Source organism: Phytophthora sojae (genome assembly GCF_000149755.1).
Source record: "Phytophthora sojae unplaced genomic scaffold PHYSOscaffold_6, whole genome shotgun sequence".
Classification (NCBI taxonomy): Eukaryota; Oomycota; class Peronosporomycetes; order Peronosporales; family Peronosporaceae; genus Phytophthora; species Phytophthora sojae.
In genome coordinates this window covers 2,845,888-2,862,121 of record NW_009258120.1, presented here as the reverse complement: position 1 = coordinate 2,862,121, position 16,234 = coordinate 2,845,888, and the positions used below count along the sequence as shown (strand labels likewise).

The window sequence follows — 16,234 nt, the reverse complement described above, 5'->3', positions numbered from 1 at the left end:
TGTCCTGCACGCAACTATTGCGGGTGTCCTGCACGCATGACACCAACCGTTCAGCGGATGGAAAATGGCAAATTTCGAATTGTCATAAGAAACGAGGTATCTGCCTTTCGTGTGTTTGCTTTGTTAGTATTTCTCACATGTCGCTGTTGATAATCAGAACTTTACCCACACGCACCCGACCACCCGAACGCAATCATCGTTGTACCTGACAACAAAGACACTTCCGTTGGACGAGCAAGATCTCGAAGATGTTAAGACTTTAACGGATGCTAGTGTTTCTTCCAAGCACATCACGAACTTCCTGAATGAGAGAACCGGTGCATAGTTTTATATATGATATGCTGAAGTGATACTTACGTTACTGTTCGCGCTTTGTGTGTTTGCTAGGCTGCAAAATAACACCTCAACAGACCCGTAATCTGATCCGCAGTATTATGGGGCACGACGCAGCGGAGGCCCGTTTGAAAGACATGCTGCAAGCTATCCGCCAGTTAGACGGCAGTGACGTCCTTGTTATTCAAGACCAAATGGACGTGACATGCGGTATCGTGATACAAACAAAGGTGCAGAAGTTGATGTTCGAGCGCTGGGGCGACACTCTTACGATGGATTTCACTCACGGCACGAACAATTTGGGCTATCACTTGGGTGCGTATGAGTTGTTCGGTATAGCAACTTTATATTTGTTACGGCAACCTTGCGTAGTTATAGCAACCATATCGATGATATAGCAACCTTATTAACAAAGTAATTTTCTACTGTTGTGTGTTGGATATTTCAGGGAGTCTGGTCGTCACAACTGCTACTGCTAGAGGGTTCCCAGTTGTAGACTTCATATGCCTCAACCAACGAGCTCCAATGATGACAACAATCCTGGAGTATTTTCAAGAGAAGAACCCAAGTTGGCGGATGATATCCTCCATCGTGATCGACAAAGATTTCGTTGAGTGGAGGGTGCTGAAAACACTATTTCCTGCTGCGAAAGTTTTACTTTGTCAATTCCATGCCATTTCGTACTGGAAGAAGGTGATGCAGCGGGCCCCATACAAGCTGAAGGTGTCTGAACGCGACGAGTTACTCAACCCGATGATAAAAACGCTGTACAGGTACGCAACAGGTTCTATTTATGATTCTTGTGGTAACGCTAACTTTGGAAAACAAACCATATGCAGCTCCACAGAGACAGGTTACGATTCTAGTTTCGGTGCATTGAAGCAATACTGCGAAGACAACAAGAAACAAGCTTTATTCTCGTACTTTAAAAAGAACTGGGATTCGTGTCGAGACATGTGGGCGAACTTTGCTCGCAGCAAATTTTTCACGGCTGGGAATACTACAACGAACAGGATCGAGTCAAACTGGAATCAAGTGAAAATACTGTTGGGGCACAAGACACGAATTGACAAGACTATTGCGGGCTTGGTGCAGCATCAAATCATGATAACTCAGCAGATCGGGTTCGTCACCGCGCAGCACCATTCGACTTCGACCGTTCCTAAAACCATACCGATGTTTCTCCGGACGGTAGCAACTCGACTGTACCCTGACATCTTCGAGAAAGTGAGAAAATAGTGGGAACGATTTGTGAACTTCATGGCAGATGCGACTTGTGAGCGTACAGCGTCGAGTCCTTCACAATGAAAAATATATTGCGGGAATCAAACCTTTCGCTGTCACGATGTGGAGTGGACGTGTACTTGTCTATTTTATAGCAGTCACCATTTACCATGTCGTCATCTTATGCACTTAGCACGCGAGGGGCATGGCTTCAAACTGCTTCCAGCTATGGCAATTCATGATCGGTGGAGTACGTACCAGACCTTGGAAGTGAGAAACGAATTGACGGCTGCAGCGGAAATATTACAGCCAGTTGTGCAGATGTCCAAGTTAAGGTTGCCGAAAGTAAAGTTGCCGAACGACACGGGGGCTGAACCAGAACAACCACTTTATGCTGCGGGGGGGTAACGCTTCGCCAACCAAAGCTAGGAAGCAAGTTGCGTACGTACGGCTACGGCGAGGTGAACGGGCAAACCAGGTTGTATTGTCTTCAGCTGAAAAATACGCATACACAAAAGCGATGCTGGAACCGCTATTGGAACACCTGTCATATTTGTCTAGTGGAGACTTCTACCAAGAGCTAAGTGCCTGGAAGGAAACGATCGACATAGGGCTCAACCGTGTCAACCCTGCCCCCCAACCGAGTTCTACAGAATCTGCTGAAGATAGCAAGCAAGAAGAAGATGTATCTGAACCTGTCTCAGACTCCATTCTGGACCCCGTGGAGGCAATGGGGACTATGACGCTCATGGACGCATTGGAAAGCGGCCCCATGACCATGAATTGTAGCGATTACGAGTCCGACGAAAGTATGTTACCGACACAACGCACTCACCTTTCGCAGTCATCTCCAATTCGACCCCCCATCGACGAGAAATCTCATGACAGCTGCGGAATGAGTAGCTGTGACAAGGTTTCAAGCTCTACGAAGCCTGACACAGAGTCGCACGTGCGCCAGGTCGATGTCGTTAGAGTTCCTAAGCCACCAAGCCAAGGAAAGTCAAGGTCAACTCCGAAACAGCTGAGGCAAACTACGATCAGTCTCAAAGCCGACCGTCTTGCTGTTCACAAGTACCCCACTGAACTTGCCGTGACTTTGGATCAGTTCCTGATTTGGGCCAGAAACACCTCAAATCTGAAGCGCGTGATGGAGATGCTGTCGAAGTATCCTGTTCAGCTGGAGGATGCCTATCTAAGAGCTCGGAAGGTTGATTGTCATTGGGAAATTGTACGACCTGCGGACTACATGCACACATTTGTAATTCCACAAGACCTCGCCCTATCAATGCAGGCAGCAACGACTACTACCCGGAAGGAGAAGCAGCCAATTGTACTGGATGAAAAGGCCAAGAAGCAAGGACTTGTTCTCGACGTCGTCTTGGCGATTGATCCAAAACTGTGGAAATTTAGCGGGTATGGTTGCTTTAGCGATATGGTTGCTTTAATAGGGTTGCTTTAACATGCTTATGTTTCTAGACAATATGTAGGTGCTCTAACAGGATTCTACGCGATCAAGGCGAAATGTACCTCATGGTTGAAGGACCGAAAGTGGCTGGAGCAAGATTGGCGTAAAGTTGACTCCATCGTGGATCTTTTCGCTGCGGAGACAGCAACTGCAGGACTACCGCGTGATGCTGTTCCCGAGCGGCACCAAGGTCTAGCGAACGAAATTATCTCAAAGTTTACTTCAAGTCGGCTACGCACTGAATTTGTGACGCTCTCCAACAAAGTCCTGATCAGCTTTGACAACATCGTGGGAGGGATCTGTCGTGGATGGCTAAATGATAGCCCTGTGGACTTTTGCTTGGAGACCCTTGCTAGATCGGTGGGGAAGTGCCATGTGCTGTCATCACTGACATGGGCTATCGGATGGCCAAATCTCCCTAAGACAGCACTTGCAGCAACATATTTTATTATCCACCCCGTTAATCTGCACGCAGACCACGGGAGGTAATTATCCTTCGCCTACGCTACACGGCAAAAACAAGCAAGCTTCGGGTGTATGTTTACATGTACGAGCCGCTCATTGATGATGACTATCACCATGAAATGGAAATCGTGTGGACTGGAATTCCGAAAGACAAAGAAAATGAAGGAAAGGAGGGGCTTCGTGGTTATGTGGAGCGGTGGCACAAGGCTTCTGACCCCCGCGGCCATCTTTTCTTCGATCCGATTGAGTGGATCTGTGCCCCTCAACAACCTGATTTTGCTAGCTGTGGTGTAATGGTAGTAGCCCAAGCCCACAGCTATCTTATGGGGAACTTGCAGATGCAACTTTCTAGAATTTCCAAGAACGACGTCAAGGTGATGCGATTGAAAATGCTGTGGGTCATCATGTGTTACTCCCAAGAACGTCATCTCTCTGAACGCGACGTCGCTAAAGCTAGCCAGATTCATCAGCAGCTACAGAACCAGCTCTGATAAACACCACAGTCTGTATTTACCTTTAAATACAGAGTCTATGCTGCATAAGTCTTTCATTTTTCGCACTGCCAGCTCCAGTAGAACATCGAGGGAAACAGCGTCGTCCTCTGCGGTGAGACCACCTTGGTCGGCCCCTTCATCGCCCAAGACGGCTGCTAACGCATAGCTGTTCTCTTCGCGATCTTCGACGAGGGCTTGGATCTGTAGCTGCGCTGCCAGAAGCTTTTCCAGATGCTCGGTAAGCTCATCCAGCTTCTTCTTGAGGAGTGCAATCTCGGCGATTCTCGCGCGCACCAGCTCATGTGCCAGCGATTTCTTCTCCATTTTTGCTGTCGCTCAAAATCTGCTAAGTGTTGAAAATGTGGGACACATATTGTCATGTGTTTCACGTATTGCTGTGTAGAGAACATCAGTTAGACGCCACCACGACGTGTCTAAATTTAGATATATATGTAGCAAGACCATGACGAGGGCGACGTGTCCCTGTCATTTACGCGTCATTTAAAATAAATTACCGGGTGCCAGTTAGTTTTAGGGTTGCTTTAGGCCTTGTGGTTGCTTTAATTTCTGTCGTGTTGTCGTCATATGGTTGCTGTAACGCCATTCGAATCCAAGCCAACAATTTGTCCAAAACCAGTCCTTTTTGAATCGAGCTCGACTGGGGTGTGCAAGTCGAACACGGTCAGTGGCCTTCACCACCAGTAAAGACCATGAATGGAAGTGAAGTATCATCTCGATAAACATATTACTACGTTACTAGAAGTACTCGAAGTAGTACTTAGTACAACTAGTAGTACATTTGCTACTAAATTAGTTACTATTGAGTCATTTCGAATTTATGGAAGCAATAATCGTGCACACTAGAACTACATGTAGTATAATTACTCATCAGACAGATCAGATGCACATGTAGGTAAGTAATTGACGACTGTGCTAATACTGTACGCATATGCAGCCGGTAGAAAGCTCGATGTCTTCCACTAAACGAACGCTTCCCAGACCGGTAGACCGAAATGACTGGGAATTCGGTTTATTCACATTCGCTGGGGAGCGCCATATAATAATCAGGATAGTAATCGAGCGAAATCATTATATGTATTACCAAAGTCTTCAGCACTCGGCCCCATCGTTTTCTTGGTGTATATGGTCAGTTTGGAATTTACTTTCGCTGTTCACCATGCGCTGCCGTTGTGCTGGGATGGTGGTGATGGCTACTATTCTCCTGGTCACCGAGGTGCTCTCGGTGTCCACTGGAGCCAGAGAGGCCCTGACGTTGAAGGAATCTCCACTCACGGATCTGTCCACTACTACAGGTTACAGCAACGCCAAACAGAATCGAGTACTACGTGTCGCTCAAACGCCCGACCAAGACGACCGCGCCGTCGATGAAGATGCTAAGAGTGAACCAAATGAGACGGAAGAGAGAGCAGGTGGCGTGTCTTCGATTGTGTCGAAAATCTCCGACAAGATCCCTATGAAGCTGAAAATGGCGTGGTGGCGCGACTTCAAAAAGCCTGCAAGCTACGTCAAGAAGAAGATGGGTCTGGAGGGGCTGTCCGGAGCTGAGCTAACGTCCCACAAGAACTACAAGTTGTTTTTGAAGTATAAGGCGACGATTGAGAAGGATTGGCTGGTCGGGTATGGGCTTCGAGCGAGTCAGCGTTGAGAGGCTCAAAGATATCAAGAACACTGAAGGATTCCGGATCTACAAGAACTACGTCAAGGCGTTCGACGAGAACGTCGAGTCGACGATAGGCTCTGGGTATCTGATGCCCAAGTTCGTGAGCGAGAAGGCCACGCCGGCGGAATTGACGGCGCGAGTCGAGATCTGGGCGGAAACAGGCAAGTCGGCCAGCTACGTGAGGAAAATGTTGGGCATGGACTCGGCGTCGGGGGCGAGAGCTTACGCTCCGTACTTTGAGCATTTCAAGCAAGTGGCCGCCGCGCTAAGGGCCCTAATTAGCGCGGCGGCCACTTGCTTGAAATGCGGCGTAGCTGGTGCTGTGCGTAGGTTGGAAGGCGCAATATATGAACGTGTCGGTTGACACCACCGCGATTGAATTTTCCAAAGCTGAATGTCCTGAAAAGAGGAGGTTCAGGCTTCATCGTGAGCAGGAAGTTTGAGGCGACGGCACATCGGGCAATACTTAAGTAAGTAATTGCCCGTGTCTGCGTGTACATGTTCAGCGTATTGTCCTCCGCTGGATCGTCGAGTTGATACCGAGTATCAACTCGAGCCAAGTTGGCTGCCAACGCCAACGCCCGTACCAGTCACTTCATCATGAAGTATGGCTGCATCCCTGGGAAGCCTACACCACCAACCATCAAGCAGCAAATGGACCCTCCAAAGCGTTCGCGCCGAGTACATGTACATGCAGCCTCCAGGCCCCTTCCTGCAGTTCCACATGGCGGTCCCCACACCATCTGAGTCGAAACCTGCCCAGCCCTCTGCCATGCAACTCATCCCTTTTATCAACCTATCGGTCGACTTCACTTCCACACTTCACTGGGTTCAACTGGCCCCTCGCCAGACAGAAAAAAAGCTCGTAGTGCACCACACTCCACACGCCGATTTGGGCCAGCACCACTAGATCCTCCTCCCTCCATATGCGCGTACTAGTGCTGTTATTGTCGCTGCTGGTGAAGGCGGCGGACGCGGCCTGCAGCCGCGACACGACGGCGCTGACGTCGGACTGCAGCTCGCAGTGCTACGAGGGGCGCCCCTGCATCGCCTTCGCCGCGGACGCGGCCTGCAACGCCACGACCTTCGGCACGTGCGTCACGGACAGCGGCAACGCCAGCAGCTCCAGCAGCTCCAGTGGCTCCAGCGGCGACTCGTGCGCCTTCGAGTGCTTCACCAACGGGCCCAGCGACTTTGCAGCCAACGGGGCCGTGCAGTTCAGCGACTACGTCTTCTTCATCCCGTACGGCAGCGAGCAGAGCAAGTGGGAGGCCAACTGGACCAGCTCCCAGGCCAGCACGGTCGACTCGCAACTGGCAAGTGAAGTGGACGAGACCGAGCTTTACCCGAGCGAATCCAACCTGGTGTTTGAAGAGATGGAACCGCTGACGTTCCTCACGGATACGACGACGGCGTACGTTGTGGTGGTGGGGATTTATTTATTTATTATATGTGGTTCTTATTTTTTATTGTTTTTTACTACTTATGTTGAAGGATGTTTGTAGGGGGAACGAGTGTGTGGGGCGTGAGGGGAAAAGTATCCCAAGTGAAGCTCAGCGCCGAGTTCTTGTCCAGTAACACGCAGTTGAAGAACATGTACGTGAATGTGGTGGATGGGGCTTTAGGGTGGGAGAACTGATTTGAGTTTTGTTGTAGTACGATGGTGAACCTTGGGTTTGACGTGGACCCACCGCAGTCGACGTTCCCGACGACGAATGTCGAGAGCTTCACGATGTCCAACTGCTTGTTGAGCACGTACCCGGCGGATCTGGAGTTCATGACGTCCGTCGTGCACGTGTGAGTAGAAGGTTTTTATTGTTTTTGTTTTGAGATGTGTGGGCTGACGCGTATGGGGATGGAAACAGGGATTTCTCGCAGAACTACTTCAAGGACTACCCGGTCAAGTTTTCCCATGATACGATGGAGACGCTGAACTTGTCTACGAATGCGTTGACGGCCTGCAGTGGCAACTTCCCCAACATGACGAACCTGTACGAATTGTTCTGTGTGCTTGCTTAGCTTCCAGTTGCTGTATGAGTGACTTATTTTCTTTGATCTAACTGGATTTTTTGCAGCGATTTGTCGGGGAACACGTTGACTGAGATCCCGTCGAACATCTTCGACATGCCCAAGTTGAAGTATCTCAACCTCAGTGACAACTCGTTCACTGGGGTCTCACTGACAACAGACCAAGTCACGTTCCTGCAGAACCTGAAGACTTTCACCATCGACACGTTCGGTGACGTGTCCTCGTGCTCGGAGTCGGCGCAAGTGAAGATCAGTGGTGTGGCAGTGTGCACCAGCACAGGAAGTGCTGGGAGTTCTTCCAGTTCGGGTGGAGGCAGCAGTAGCAACGTCGGAGCTATCGTGGGTGGTATCGTCGGTGCTCTCGTGGTTGTGGTACTGGCAGGTATTGCGTTCTTCTGCTACCGCAGACGTAAGGCCCGAGGAAAGGGATTCGGGACCGCTACAGGCTATTCGGACAGATCGGCTGGAGGCGGATTGTCGCTCTGGAACGACCAGGAGTTGCTGTCGCTGCAAGTGAATCCCGACGACATTGAAGACGTGCGCAAGCTTGGAACTGGAGCCTTTGGGGTTGTTTATCTTGCCAAATACCGCAAGAATAAACTCGTGGCTTGCAAGCGATTGAAGAAGGGCGAGGCCACGTACGAAAACACACAGAGCTTCATCGCTGAGATCAAACTGTGCGCTACATTGGACCACCCTCGTGTAGTGCAGCTGCTCGGTGTCGCCTGGACCATTGAGAGCGATCTACAAGCCATGTTCGAGTACATGTCGAACGGCGACCTGCGAACGTACCTTGAGAAGACCAAGTCGTCCCCCAGGAACTGGAACACCGAGAAATTGCAGCTTGCTGCGGACATCACAGAGGCGTTGGTCTACGTGCACTCGTTCACGCCTCCGATCGTTCACCGCGACCTCAAGTCACGCAACGTCCTGCTGTCTGAAGACATGCGGGGACACTTGAGTGACTTTGGCGTTGCTCGTGTACGCTCGGCGAACAACACGATGACAAGTGGCGTGGGCACTGGTCGCTGGCTAGCTCCCGAGGTAATCGCGGGCAACAGAGACTACGACCAGACCAGCGATATCTTCGCGCTGGGTGTCGTGCTGTCCGAGCTGGATACGCACATGCTCCCGTACGAAGACGCCCGTGGAGCTGGTGGGAACCCTCTCGCCGACGTCGCAATTCTTCAGCTGGTGGCGTCCGGCAGGTTGCTGCCGACGTTCGGGCCGCAGTGTCCTCCAGAGCTTCAAGAGCTGGCGAGACGCTGCATGGCCTACGACCCTCAAGCCCGTCCCACGGCCGTTGAAGTGGCATTCGCACTGCGGACGCTGCAGAAATCGGGAGCGATCTATTAACTTCACTTACTGGTCGTCAAAGCCAAGAATTCAATGTAAGTTCACTGCAGGAGAGCTTCATTGCTAGCCTACGAGCACCAATGAACGTTTTCATACTTATACTTAAGATTAATGTTTGTCTTGGATGCACACTTCATCGTGTCATTCCCATGCCCAAAACTAAACTAACACCATGATATCTATCCCCCCTACAGCAGCGTGTAGTGAGAGCGCTGGATGACTCGCAACTCGTACGCCACGACATGAGCTGGTGGACGCTCTTCAGGGTCCTGCGCGAGGCAGCGCTCGGCCAGCATACGAAGCTCTGGCGGACAACTTGCGCCAAATCTCGGACGGAGCTGACCTGTAGCCACGAGCTGGAGAATGGCGATGTCATTCAACCTGTTGCCATTGGCACCACGCACGTCGTCGTAGGGAATCGTGTGCGTGTCCATCTCGGACAAGACGACTCCGAACGAGAACACGTCCACAGACTGGTCGTAGTTGCTGCTGCCCGAGATCACCTCGGGCGCCAGCCAACGCCCAGTACCCACCGCTGCAGTCATGGTCTCATCCATCGACTTGTATCGTGAAGCTCCAAAGTCCGTCACCTTGGCCTGCATCTCGCCCGAAAGCAGCACGTTGCGCGACTTGAGGTCGCGGTGCACCAACGGCGGCGTGAACGAGTGCACGTACACAAGCGCCTCGATGATGTCCACAGCCAGTTGCAACAACTCCTGGCTCCAGTGGCGAGGGGAGTTCGGGTCCACCAGATAGTCACGTAGGTCTCCGTTCTCCATGTACTCGAAGAGAGCCTGAAGATCCGTCTCAATGGTCCACGCACACCCAACGAGACGCACAATGTTCGGGTGATCGAAAGGTGCCACCATCTTGATCTCCTCGATGAACGCCTGCGTTCGCTGTTTAGTAACCTGATCGGACCGAAGCCGCTTCGAAGCGAGGAGTTGATTTCCTCGGTACTTCACAAGCCAAATAATTCCAAACGCTCCACTGCCAATAGTTCCGATATCCTCGATCTCCTCGTACTTGACCTGAAGTGACAGCAACTCCTCATCGTTCCACAAGGAATAGGCCATCGAACTGTTGTTACTGTGCGTACTGCGTGTCGATATTCTTGGCGAGGAGTAGCTATCTTCCTCTTCGTAGTCGTTCGAGCAGAATCGCGGTCCTCCGCTCACAGGAGTGCGGCGGCCACCGCGATACCCCTTGTCAACAGGGGATCGAGCTAGAGGGGGTGACACACCACCAAAGTACGACTCGCGAACAATCTTGGAGCGTCGGGTCTGTGGCCTTCTCACTCGCCTCCGGTACAGCCAAACGCCAGCAAACACCACGCCGCCAAGAACCAGCAGACCGCCCACGATAGCGCCGACAATAACGAACACGTCCGAGCTCGAAGACGAAGAGCCTGTGGTGACCTCGTCGCTGCTGTCCGTGTCGTCGTCGTTCCCGGCATCCGAAATGCAAACAGTCAAGGAATGCACCGCAAGTCGGTTGGCTGCACTGCAGCTGTCAATGGGCTTGGTAAAGTCGGAATTCTCCAGATCCAGAGTCGAGAGCTGCGCTAGAAAATCTGCTTCGGACTTTGTGAACCACGGAGACTCGAGCGGGTTGCCCTTCATCCGCAGCTCTGCCAGGCTGTCGTGGATGTAGATGGTCGCTGGAATATCCGTGAGGTTGTTGTTACTCAGGTCCAGCGTCTCGAGGTTCGGAAAAACCGCCCGAAAAGCACTGAGCTCATTGTTCAGGAAACACCTGAAAAGTGAATAAACAGCCAAATGTAAGCCGTGGTTCCCAATTATCAGACAAATCCTGCGCAATACTCGCCACGTACAGGTGCGCAAGTGAGTTAAGCGCTGCTGTTGCGGCGATCTCCGTGATATAGTTATTGGCCAGATCCCTGATCGACAAAAAAAAGATTGTTAGTTCACGATGGGTAATAATGAGCTAACCTGAGCTCTAAAATGGAAACTTACAGGGTCTGGAGACTGGTAAAGTTCGCTACAAGACTCGGAAACGCCGATAGGAGCGTATTGGCGAGACTCAATTTCTGCAGCGCCGTCGGGAGAATAACCGGGAGCTGCTGCAGCGTAGCGTCCGCGGACAAGTCTAGACTGCGCAGCGCGACGCTCGAGACGTTGGATTGCGCGGAGATGACGTCGGAGCCGAAGGTCACCTTGGCCACCTTGCCCTTGACGGAGGAATTGCTGTTTGAACCGCCTGCTAACACGCTGCAGCCAACAAATTACAGTGGTTAGCCACAGCTCTAGACCCCGAAACTCCATCTGTATCAATCCAAATGACTCACAATGACGTCACCGTCGGCTGCAGCTCGATAGTGCTAATATTGGAGACGGCGTCGTTGCTCGCCGCCGCGTACGTCTCCGTCTCGTCCTGCCCTCCATCCAGCGAAGATCCGGCGCTGCCTGCTTTCTCCCTGCTGCTCTCGTACGAGCCGAACTCCACCAAGAACGTGAACGCGTTGGTATCGTCCAACGGCTTCGAGAAGCACTGGATCGCGCACTGGTCTGTTGCCACGCACGTCGCGCCTGCGGGGCAGGAGCTGTAGGCCACGCACGGCTCATACTGCGCGCACGCGTCGCTGCAGCTCGTGGACAGCGTCGACGCCGTCAATCCGCACGATTGTCCCGCCACCCCCTGAATCAGCAGCAGCACCGCCGCTGCAGCGCCCGCCTTCATGGTCGACGGAGCCCGTGGCGCCTCCTGTCTCCTGCGAGTCCTGCGGGCTCGATCCATGACGGACTATTGCGATTCCGATCCCCCAATTGAGCTCGGAGCCTGGAAAATCCCAATTGATTCCCTGCCTCGCAGCCTCTTAGTCCGAGAGCTTTGGCAGGTGACGGCGCTGCCTTTTTCTTCCAACTTTGAGCGAGGCACTAACGCTGCTGCACCCAACGCCACCGCCACGCTCGACGCCACTCGCTGCGGGCCGTTCGACTCGCTGTGCAGCTGGTCAAGTGGAACGAAATCAGTTCGAGGGGACTGCACTGCACCGCAGAAGAGAGAGAAAGCAGCGGCGAAGTGGACGTTTGGAGACTGAGGGGGGAGAAGGCTCTTTTTGGTGGGGTGAATCGCCACGCGCTTTCTGCTGCGAGGTCGGCGCGGTGGCGTGGCGGCGGGTCTTGGACAGCCATGAGCGGCGACACCATCCCGCCGATCGTCTGCATGAAGTTGACGGGCACGGGATCCTCGAGCAGCTACGTTCGTCTATCCTGATAATTGCAGGGTGATGAAACTTGATGTGTGGAGAACGAACAGTGGGCTAGGTAACCGTAAACGCGATATTAGATGTGTGATGTAAGCCGTCTCCTATGTAGTTGTAGAGGTATTTGTGTATAGGGGCTTCCTGCGGTCAGTTGAAAGTGGTACTTAGAGCATAAAAATCGAGCTTGGGGGCTCATTTATGGGGAGAAACAAGACGGACACACGCTATAGATTGTTGATGCGCGACTGGCTAGCCGTGCTGACTTGTTGCCTTTTGAAAGCTGCTTGGCGAGTCCCGTTGCGTTGCCGTGATGATTGCGGCGAGAAGTGGCCGGAGCTTTGGCCGGCCGCGCCTCTGCAAGGGTCGATCTGTGGGCTGTGCCGCGCGCTTTTTTCAGTTCGGAGGAGGGTGGGCGAGGTCGTGGAGGGGAGAAGACGTCACTGGGATGTCCACTTCACTTGGCGCCTCGCCTCGGCGGCGACACTCGACGACTGCAGCGCCAGCAGGCAGACGGGAATGTGCTTTTTGCGGTGCGGCGCATCAATGTCAAGAAAATACATGTACGCCGCCCATGCATTGTGCCAGCAATCGGCGCCGACTTGTTCGGTTCAGAAGTGATGTGGGTCTATCAAGCAGCGAAAACGGCAATGCAGTTCGTGAGAGAGGTGTTGGCCGAGCTGATACTTTTGGGAAAACCGCTCTCTCTCTGGTCGACGCGTTGGGGGATTCACTTCAACTTCCGCTGTCAGAGCGACAAGGCGGAACTTTTGGGGATGCACCACGCCGCTGTAGTATGCTCGAAAGGACCGAGGCCACGCGTTCCCCCTCATTTTCATCCGAGTCGTCACGTTGCTTGCCGGACGACTCCGGCTTCGGCGTCTACGGTACGCCAACGGCGCCGAGCAAGCCATGTTGCCACGTGTTGTGTTAATGGAAAGATACTTTTACGACGCGAAAAACCTGGTATAGAGATAGTTTTCAATAGTTCGCCAGCGTTGCGTCACGCCCGACGCGCGCAATACCATTGACGGGTGGGCTCATACGCAAGGAGCTCATGGACATGTCGGCGCATGGCGCATGTTCCGTCAAGAGTTCACTGTTCGAGTTGACTGGGATATCGTGCATTATCAGTTCTAGAGAGCGACGGGGTCATTCCCCGCGCTAGGGTTTAAAAGTGGTGGGTAACAATGTAGAAAATCACCATATAGAGATCCGACAGTTGTGGCTTCAACGCCGAAAGCCGAGAAGCTCAATCCTGACTCAGCTTGCGCAGCAAGAGTGCATCGCAGCAATCATAGCAACAAGTACGCATACATCATTTCACCCAACTTTTTTTTTTTCTCATTTCACCCAAATGGGTACACAATACATTGTTATAAAACCCACGATAATTTATGTATCGCCACACATTTTTCATTATCGCGTCCACGATGTCATCGCGCCACTCTCGTCGCCGGAGTCCCAGCTCTGCAGCCGACACGGAGACCCGCAAGGTGCTCCCAGCTCGCAGTTCTCGCGGCACGCGCATCAACAAACTCATCGGCGAAGAGGCGGAGGCCGACGCGTCGTTCTGGGGCCAAGCGGCGTGGCAGGAAGACGGAGAAGACGAAGACTACTCCACCGAAGCAGGTATCAACACGTTGCAATGCGAATCCAGTGGGTTTTATCGCTAACTCTATGGGTTTTATCAATCTCAGAGGAGGAGGACATTGTGGACTCAGATTTCGACGACGAAGAAGCTCCAGATGACGAGGTGCACGACGCTGAAGAAGATGAGAAGCCCACGAGGCGCAAGCGCTCGGCGACGAGCTCTGGCCGCTACAAGGAGCCGATCCAGCCTCGACCAGCTAAACGGAAGGCAGTTGCAGCAGTGAACAAGGCCCCAGTAGCAGCTGCTGCGCCGACGACGCCTGTGTTTGAGTATGTGGCGCCGACGGTGCGGTCCTCGACGGCTAGAAAGTCGTCCGAGTCGTCCGAGATGAGACGACGAGCGTCGCATGAAGCGGCGAAGTTGGCGGCGAAGAACAAGAAGCCGCCGGTGGAGAAGACGGGGAACAGGTTGACGCAGGCGCAGCTACTGGCAGAGGCGGTGAGGACCGAAGTGGAGAATACGCAGTCACTGCAGAGACTGGAGCAGCTGGAGGAGGAGAAGAAGGCGGAGAGCGTGGCGCCCAAGGCGCCGTTCACGGGCAGTATGGTGCGGTATTACAGCAGGATTGGAGCGCCCAAGACGATTACCTTTATGAACACGCTCGACTTCCCGCCGATTTTCAACCAGCCCAAGCCCAAGAAGAGGATCAGCTCGCAACAGCAGAAACTCAACAGACTGAAGCTGGAAGCGGATGGGGAGGGGGAGGAAGACAACGAAGAAGACATCGACAGTGTGCAGGACACTGAAGAGTACGAGGAGAAGGACGGCCAACAACACGGCTTGTTACAGAATAACACCCCGACAGCCGCCAAAGCTGCGGCATGAGCTCTACTGTACTGTAGCACGCAGCTCTCACTCACTCGACCGATCTCTTACTGAGCCTTCTTCTTGGACGCCTCGGCGAGGGCCTTGTTGGTAGCTCCCCAGAACAGCAGCACCTGCAGCACGAGCGTGCCGTTGAGCACGATGGTCACACCGAAGCCCGCCACCTGCACCGGGTCGCCCGTCTCCTGCAGCGTCGTGAACAAGCGCGCAATGGAGCCGGCCAGGTTGAGCACCAGCGTAATGAGCGCCAACTGGCCCGTGTGGCCCTGCTTGAAGTTCGACAGGATCTAAAACCACACCAACCACAATCGCACCGTCAGTTCTCCTCATAATAATCAACACTACAGCAACCCATCGCTCACTACCTGAGGCGTACGAGCCACGATGCTCACGGGGATGCCGGCAGAGGCCAGCAGCCACTGGTACTCGTCCGGGATGGACAGCATCCCGCCCGCCATGGCAGCGAACACCACCACGAGTCCGAAGCGCGTGGAGACCGGGATTTTGGGTGTGTAGAAGGCCCACAGCAGCAGCACCAGAATCACGTTCTGCGCCAGAATCACGAGGTTCTCGCCCCACGTGCTCAGCGGGTAGCCGCGCAGCAGGTTGTAGATGGTGCTGGACAGGTAGAGCACCACCTCCATGTAGAAGGCGCTCGGCGTGAGCCCCGTGACGTCCTTGGCGCCCAGGATCTTGAGGATCTGCGGCAGCTTGAGGATCAGGCTGCCCGTGATGATGGCGTAGCTCAGCGCCTTGCTGACCACAGCCTTGATACACTCGACGTTGGCGAAGTCGTGGTGCGTCGCGAAGGCCTCGAAGCACTTGGGCGTGAACAGCCCCAGCACCAGCTCGTCGTCCGCCGCCTCCTTCTTCTTCTCTGCCGCAGAGGAGGCCGTCAGCATTGCCGTGGCCAGCGCCAGCGCCGCGCACACTTGGGTCATTCTCGCCACCATCTTGTGCCACCCGAAGAGATCAAATGGGTGACGCCACGTTTGATAGATGGTCGAGACGTAAGGGATACGTAAGTGGTACACCAAATTGATGGACTTGCACTTTACTTGTATTTTGTATGGATAAAAAAGGCTTGCTGTTTGTATGCCTCAGGTTGAAGTCGGTGAAAGCGACCTCACGATCGCAAATGCGATGCTGCACTGTACTGGTGAACATTTGAATGTTCGCACCAGTAAGCCCTGTCAAGCCAGGACAAGGTGCGGGGTCGCAATGAATGAAAACTCATCCCACCAGCACACATGAGAAGCGGTGATCATGCGACTCTGTCGAACGAGTTGCTGCTCAGCGACCAGAGATAGACACCGAATTGTGGAGACACAAGTCGCTTCTTTGAACCTGTATATTAAACAGCGTCTATCTGCTCTGTCGGCGACTTCCTTCATCTTGACTACTGTTGACAGTAAAAATATCGAAATTGCTCGTTAGAGCTCGAACTACTGTAGCTCCCAACTCTACGACGAGTCTAGAGCCTGAT

At 53.0% G+C, this 16,234-nt stretch overlaps 8 protein-coding genes across 8 annotated transcripts; 5 read left to right on the top strand and 3 right to left on the bottom strand.

Moving 5' to 3' along the window:
• Positions 1-154: 154 nt before the first annotated feature.
• PHYSODRAFT_511385 (hypothetical protein) lies at positions 155-325 on the top strand (the record flags this gene model as incomplete). Its single annotated transcript, XM_009532879.1, has 1 exon — positions 155-325. A coding segment is annotated over one exon (171 nt), but the record flags the coding sequence as incomplete, so codon positions are not given.
• Positions 326-470: 145 nt separating this feature from the next.
• PHYSODRAFT_380132 (hypothetical protein) lies at positions 471-897 on the top strand (the record flags this gene model as incomplete). The annotated part of the gene is made up of 2 exons (XM_009532878.1): positions 471-661; positions 732-897. Coding segments are annotated over 2 exons (357 nt in total), but the record flags the coding sequence as incomplete, so codon positions are not given.
• Positions 898-1,287: 390 nt separating this feature from the next.
• PHYSODRAFT_512430 (hypothetical protein) lies at positions 1,288-1,965 on the top strand (the record flags this gene model as incomplete). The annotated part of the gene is made up of 2 exons (XM_009532877.1): positions 1,288-1,571; positions 1,713-1,965. The coding sequence occupies 2 exons, from the start codon at positions 1,288-1,290 to the stop codon at positions 1,963-1,965; spliced, it is 537 nt and encodes a 178-aa protein (XP_009531172.1).
• Positions 1,966-3,940: 1,975 nt separating this feature from the next.
• On the bottom strand, positions 3,941-4,305 carry PHYSODRAFT_249428 (hypothetical protein; the record flags this gene model as incomplete). Its single annotated transcript, XM_009532876.1, has 2 exons — positions 3,941-3,991; positions 4,048-4,305. 2 exons carry the CDS (start codon positions 4,303-4,305, stop codon positions 3,941-3,943), a joined length of 309 nt encoding a protein of 102 aa, XP_009531171.1.
• An 853-nt stretch (positions 4,306-5,158) lies between these two features.
• On the top strand, positions 5,159-9,137 carry PHYSODRAFT_347055 (hypothetical protein; the record flags this gene model as incomplete). Its single annotated transcript, XM_009532875.1, has 7 exons — positions 5,159-5,614; positions 5,694-5,915; positions 6,628-7,076; positions 7,157-7,258; positions 7,319-7,459; positions 7,528-7,653; positions 7,738-9,137. The coding sequence occupies 7 exons, from the start codon at positions 5,159-5,161 to the stop codon at positions 9,044-9,046; spliced, it is 2,805 nt and encodes a 934-aa protein (XP_009531170.1). The 3' UTR covers positions 9,047-9,137.
• Positions 9,138-9,234: 97 nt separating this feature from the next.
• PHYSODRAFT_303159 (hypothetical protein) lies at positions 9,235-11,746 on the bottom strand (the record flags this gene model as incomplete). The annotated part of the gene is made up of 5 exons (XM_009532874.1): positions 9,235-9,402; positions 9,958-10,801; positions 10,881-10,946; positions 11,023-11,277; positions 11,355-11,746. The coding sequence occupies 5 exons, from the start codon at positions 11,744-11,746 to the stop codon at positions 9,235-9,237; spliced, it is 1,725 nt and encodes a 574-aa protein (XP_009531169.1).
• Positions 11,747-13,702: 1,956 nt separating this feature from the next.
• On the top strand, positions 13,703-14,669 carry PHYSODRAFT_249358 (hypothetical protein; the record flags this gene model as incomplete). Its single annotated transcript, XM_009532873.1, has 3 exons — positions 13,703-13,901; positions 13,970-14,464; positions 14,662-14,669. 3 exons carry the CDS (start codon positions 13,703-13,705, stop codon positions 14,667-14,669), a joined length of 702 nt encoding a protein of 233 aa, XP_009531168.1.
• Positions 14,670-14,684: 15 nt separating this feature from the next.
• PHYSODRAFT_286679 (hypothetical protein) lies at positions 14,685-15,698 on the bottom strand. Its single transcript, XM_009532872.1, has 2 exons — positions 15,114-15,698; positions 14,685-15,035 (listed from the first exon to the last, which is right to left on the bottom strand). The coding sequence occupies exons 1-2, from the start codon at positions 15,687-15,689 to the stop codon at positions 14,796-14,798; spliced, it is 816 nt and encodes a 271-aa protein (XP_009531167.1). The 5' UTR covers positions 15,690-15,698; the 3' UTR covers positions 14,685-14,795.
• Between the last annotated feature and the right edge of the window lie 536 nt (positions 15,699-16,234).

Excerpts from the sequence above, each read along its gene's own strand:
- PHYSODRAFT_286679 (XM_009532872.1), bottom strand. The coding sequence starts at position 15,689 with ATGACCCAAGTGTGCGCGGCGCTGGCGCTGGCCACGGCAATGCTGACG. Across the intron at positions 15,036-15,113 it reads TCGTGGCTCGTACGCCTCAG|ATCCTGTCGAACTTCAAGCA; the intron begins GTAGTGAGCGAT and ends GTGTGGTTTTAG.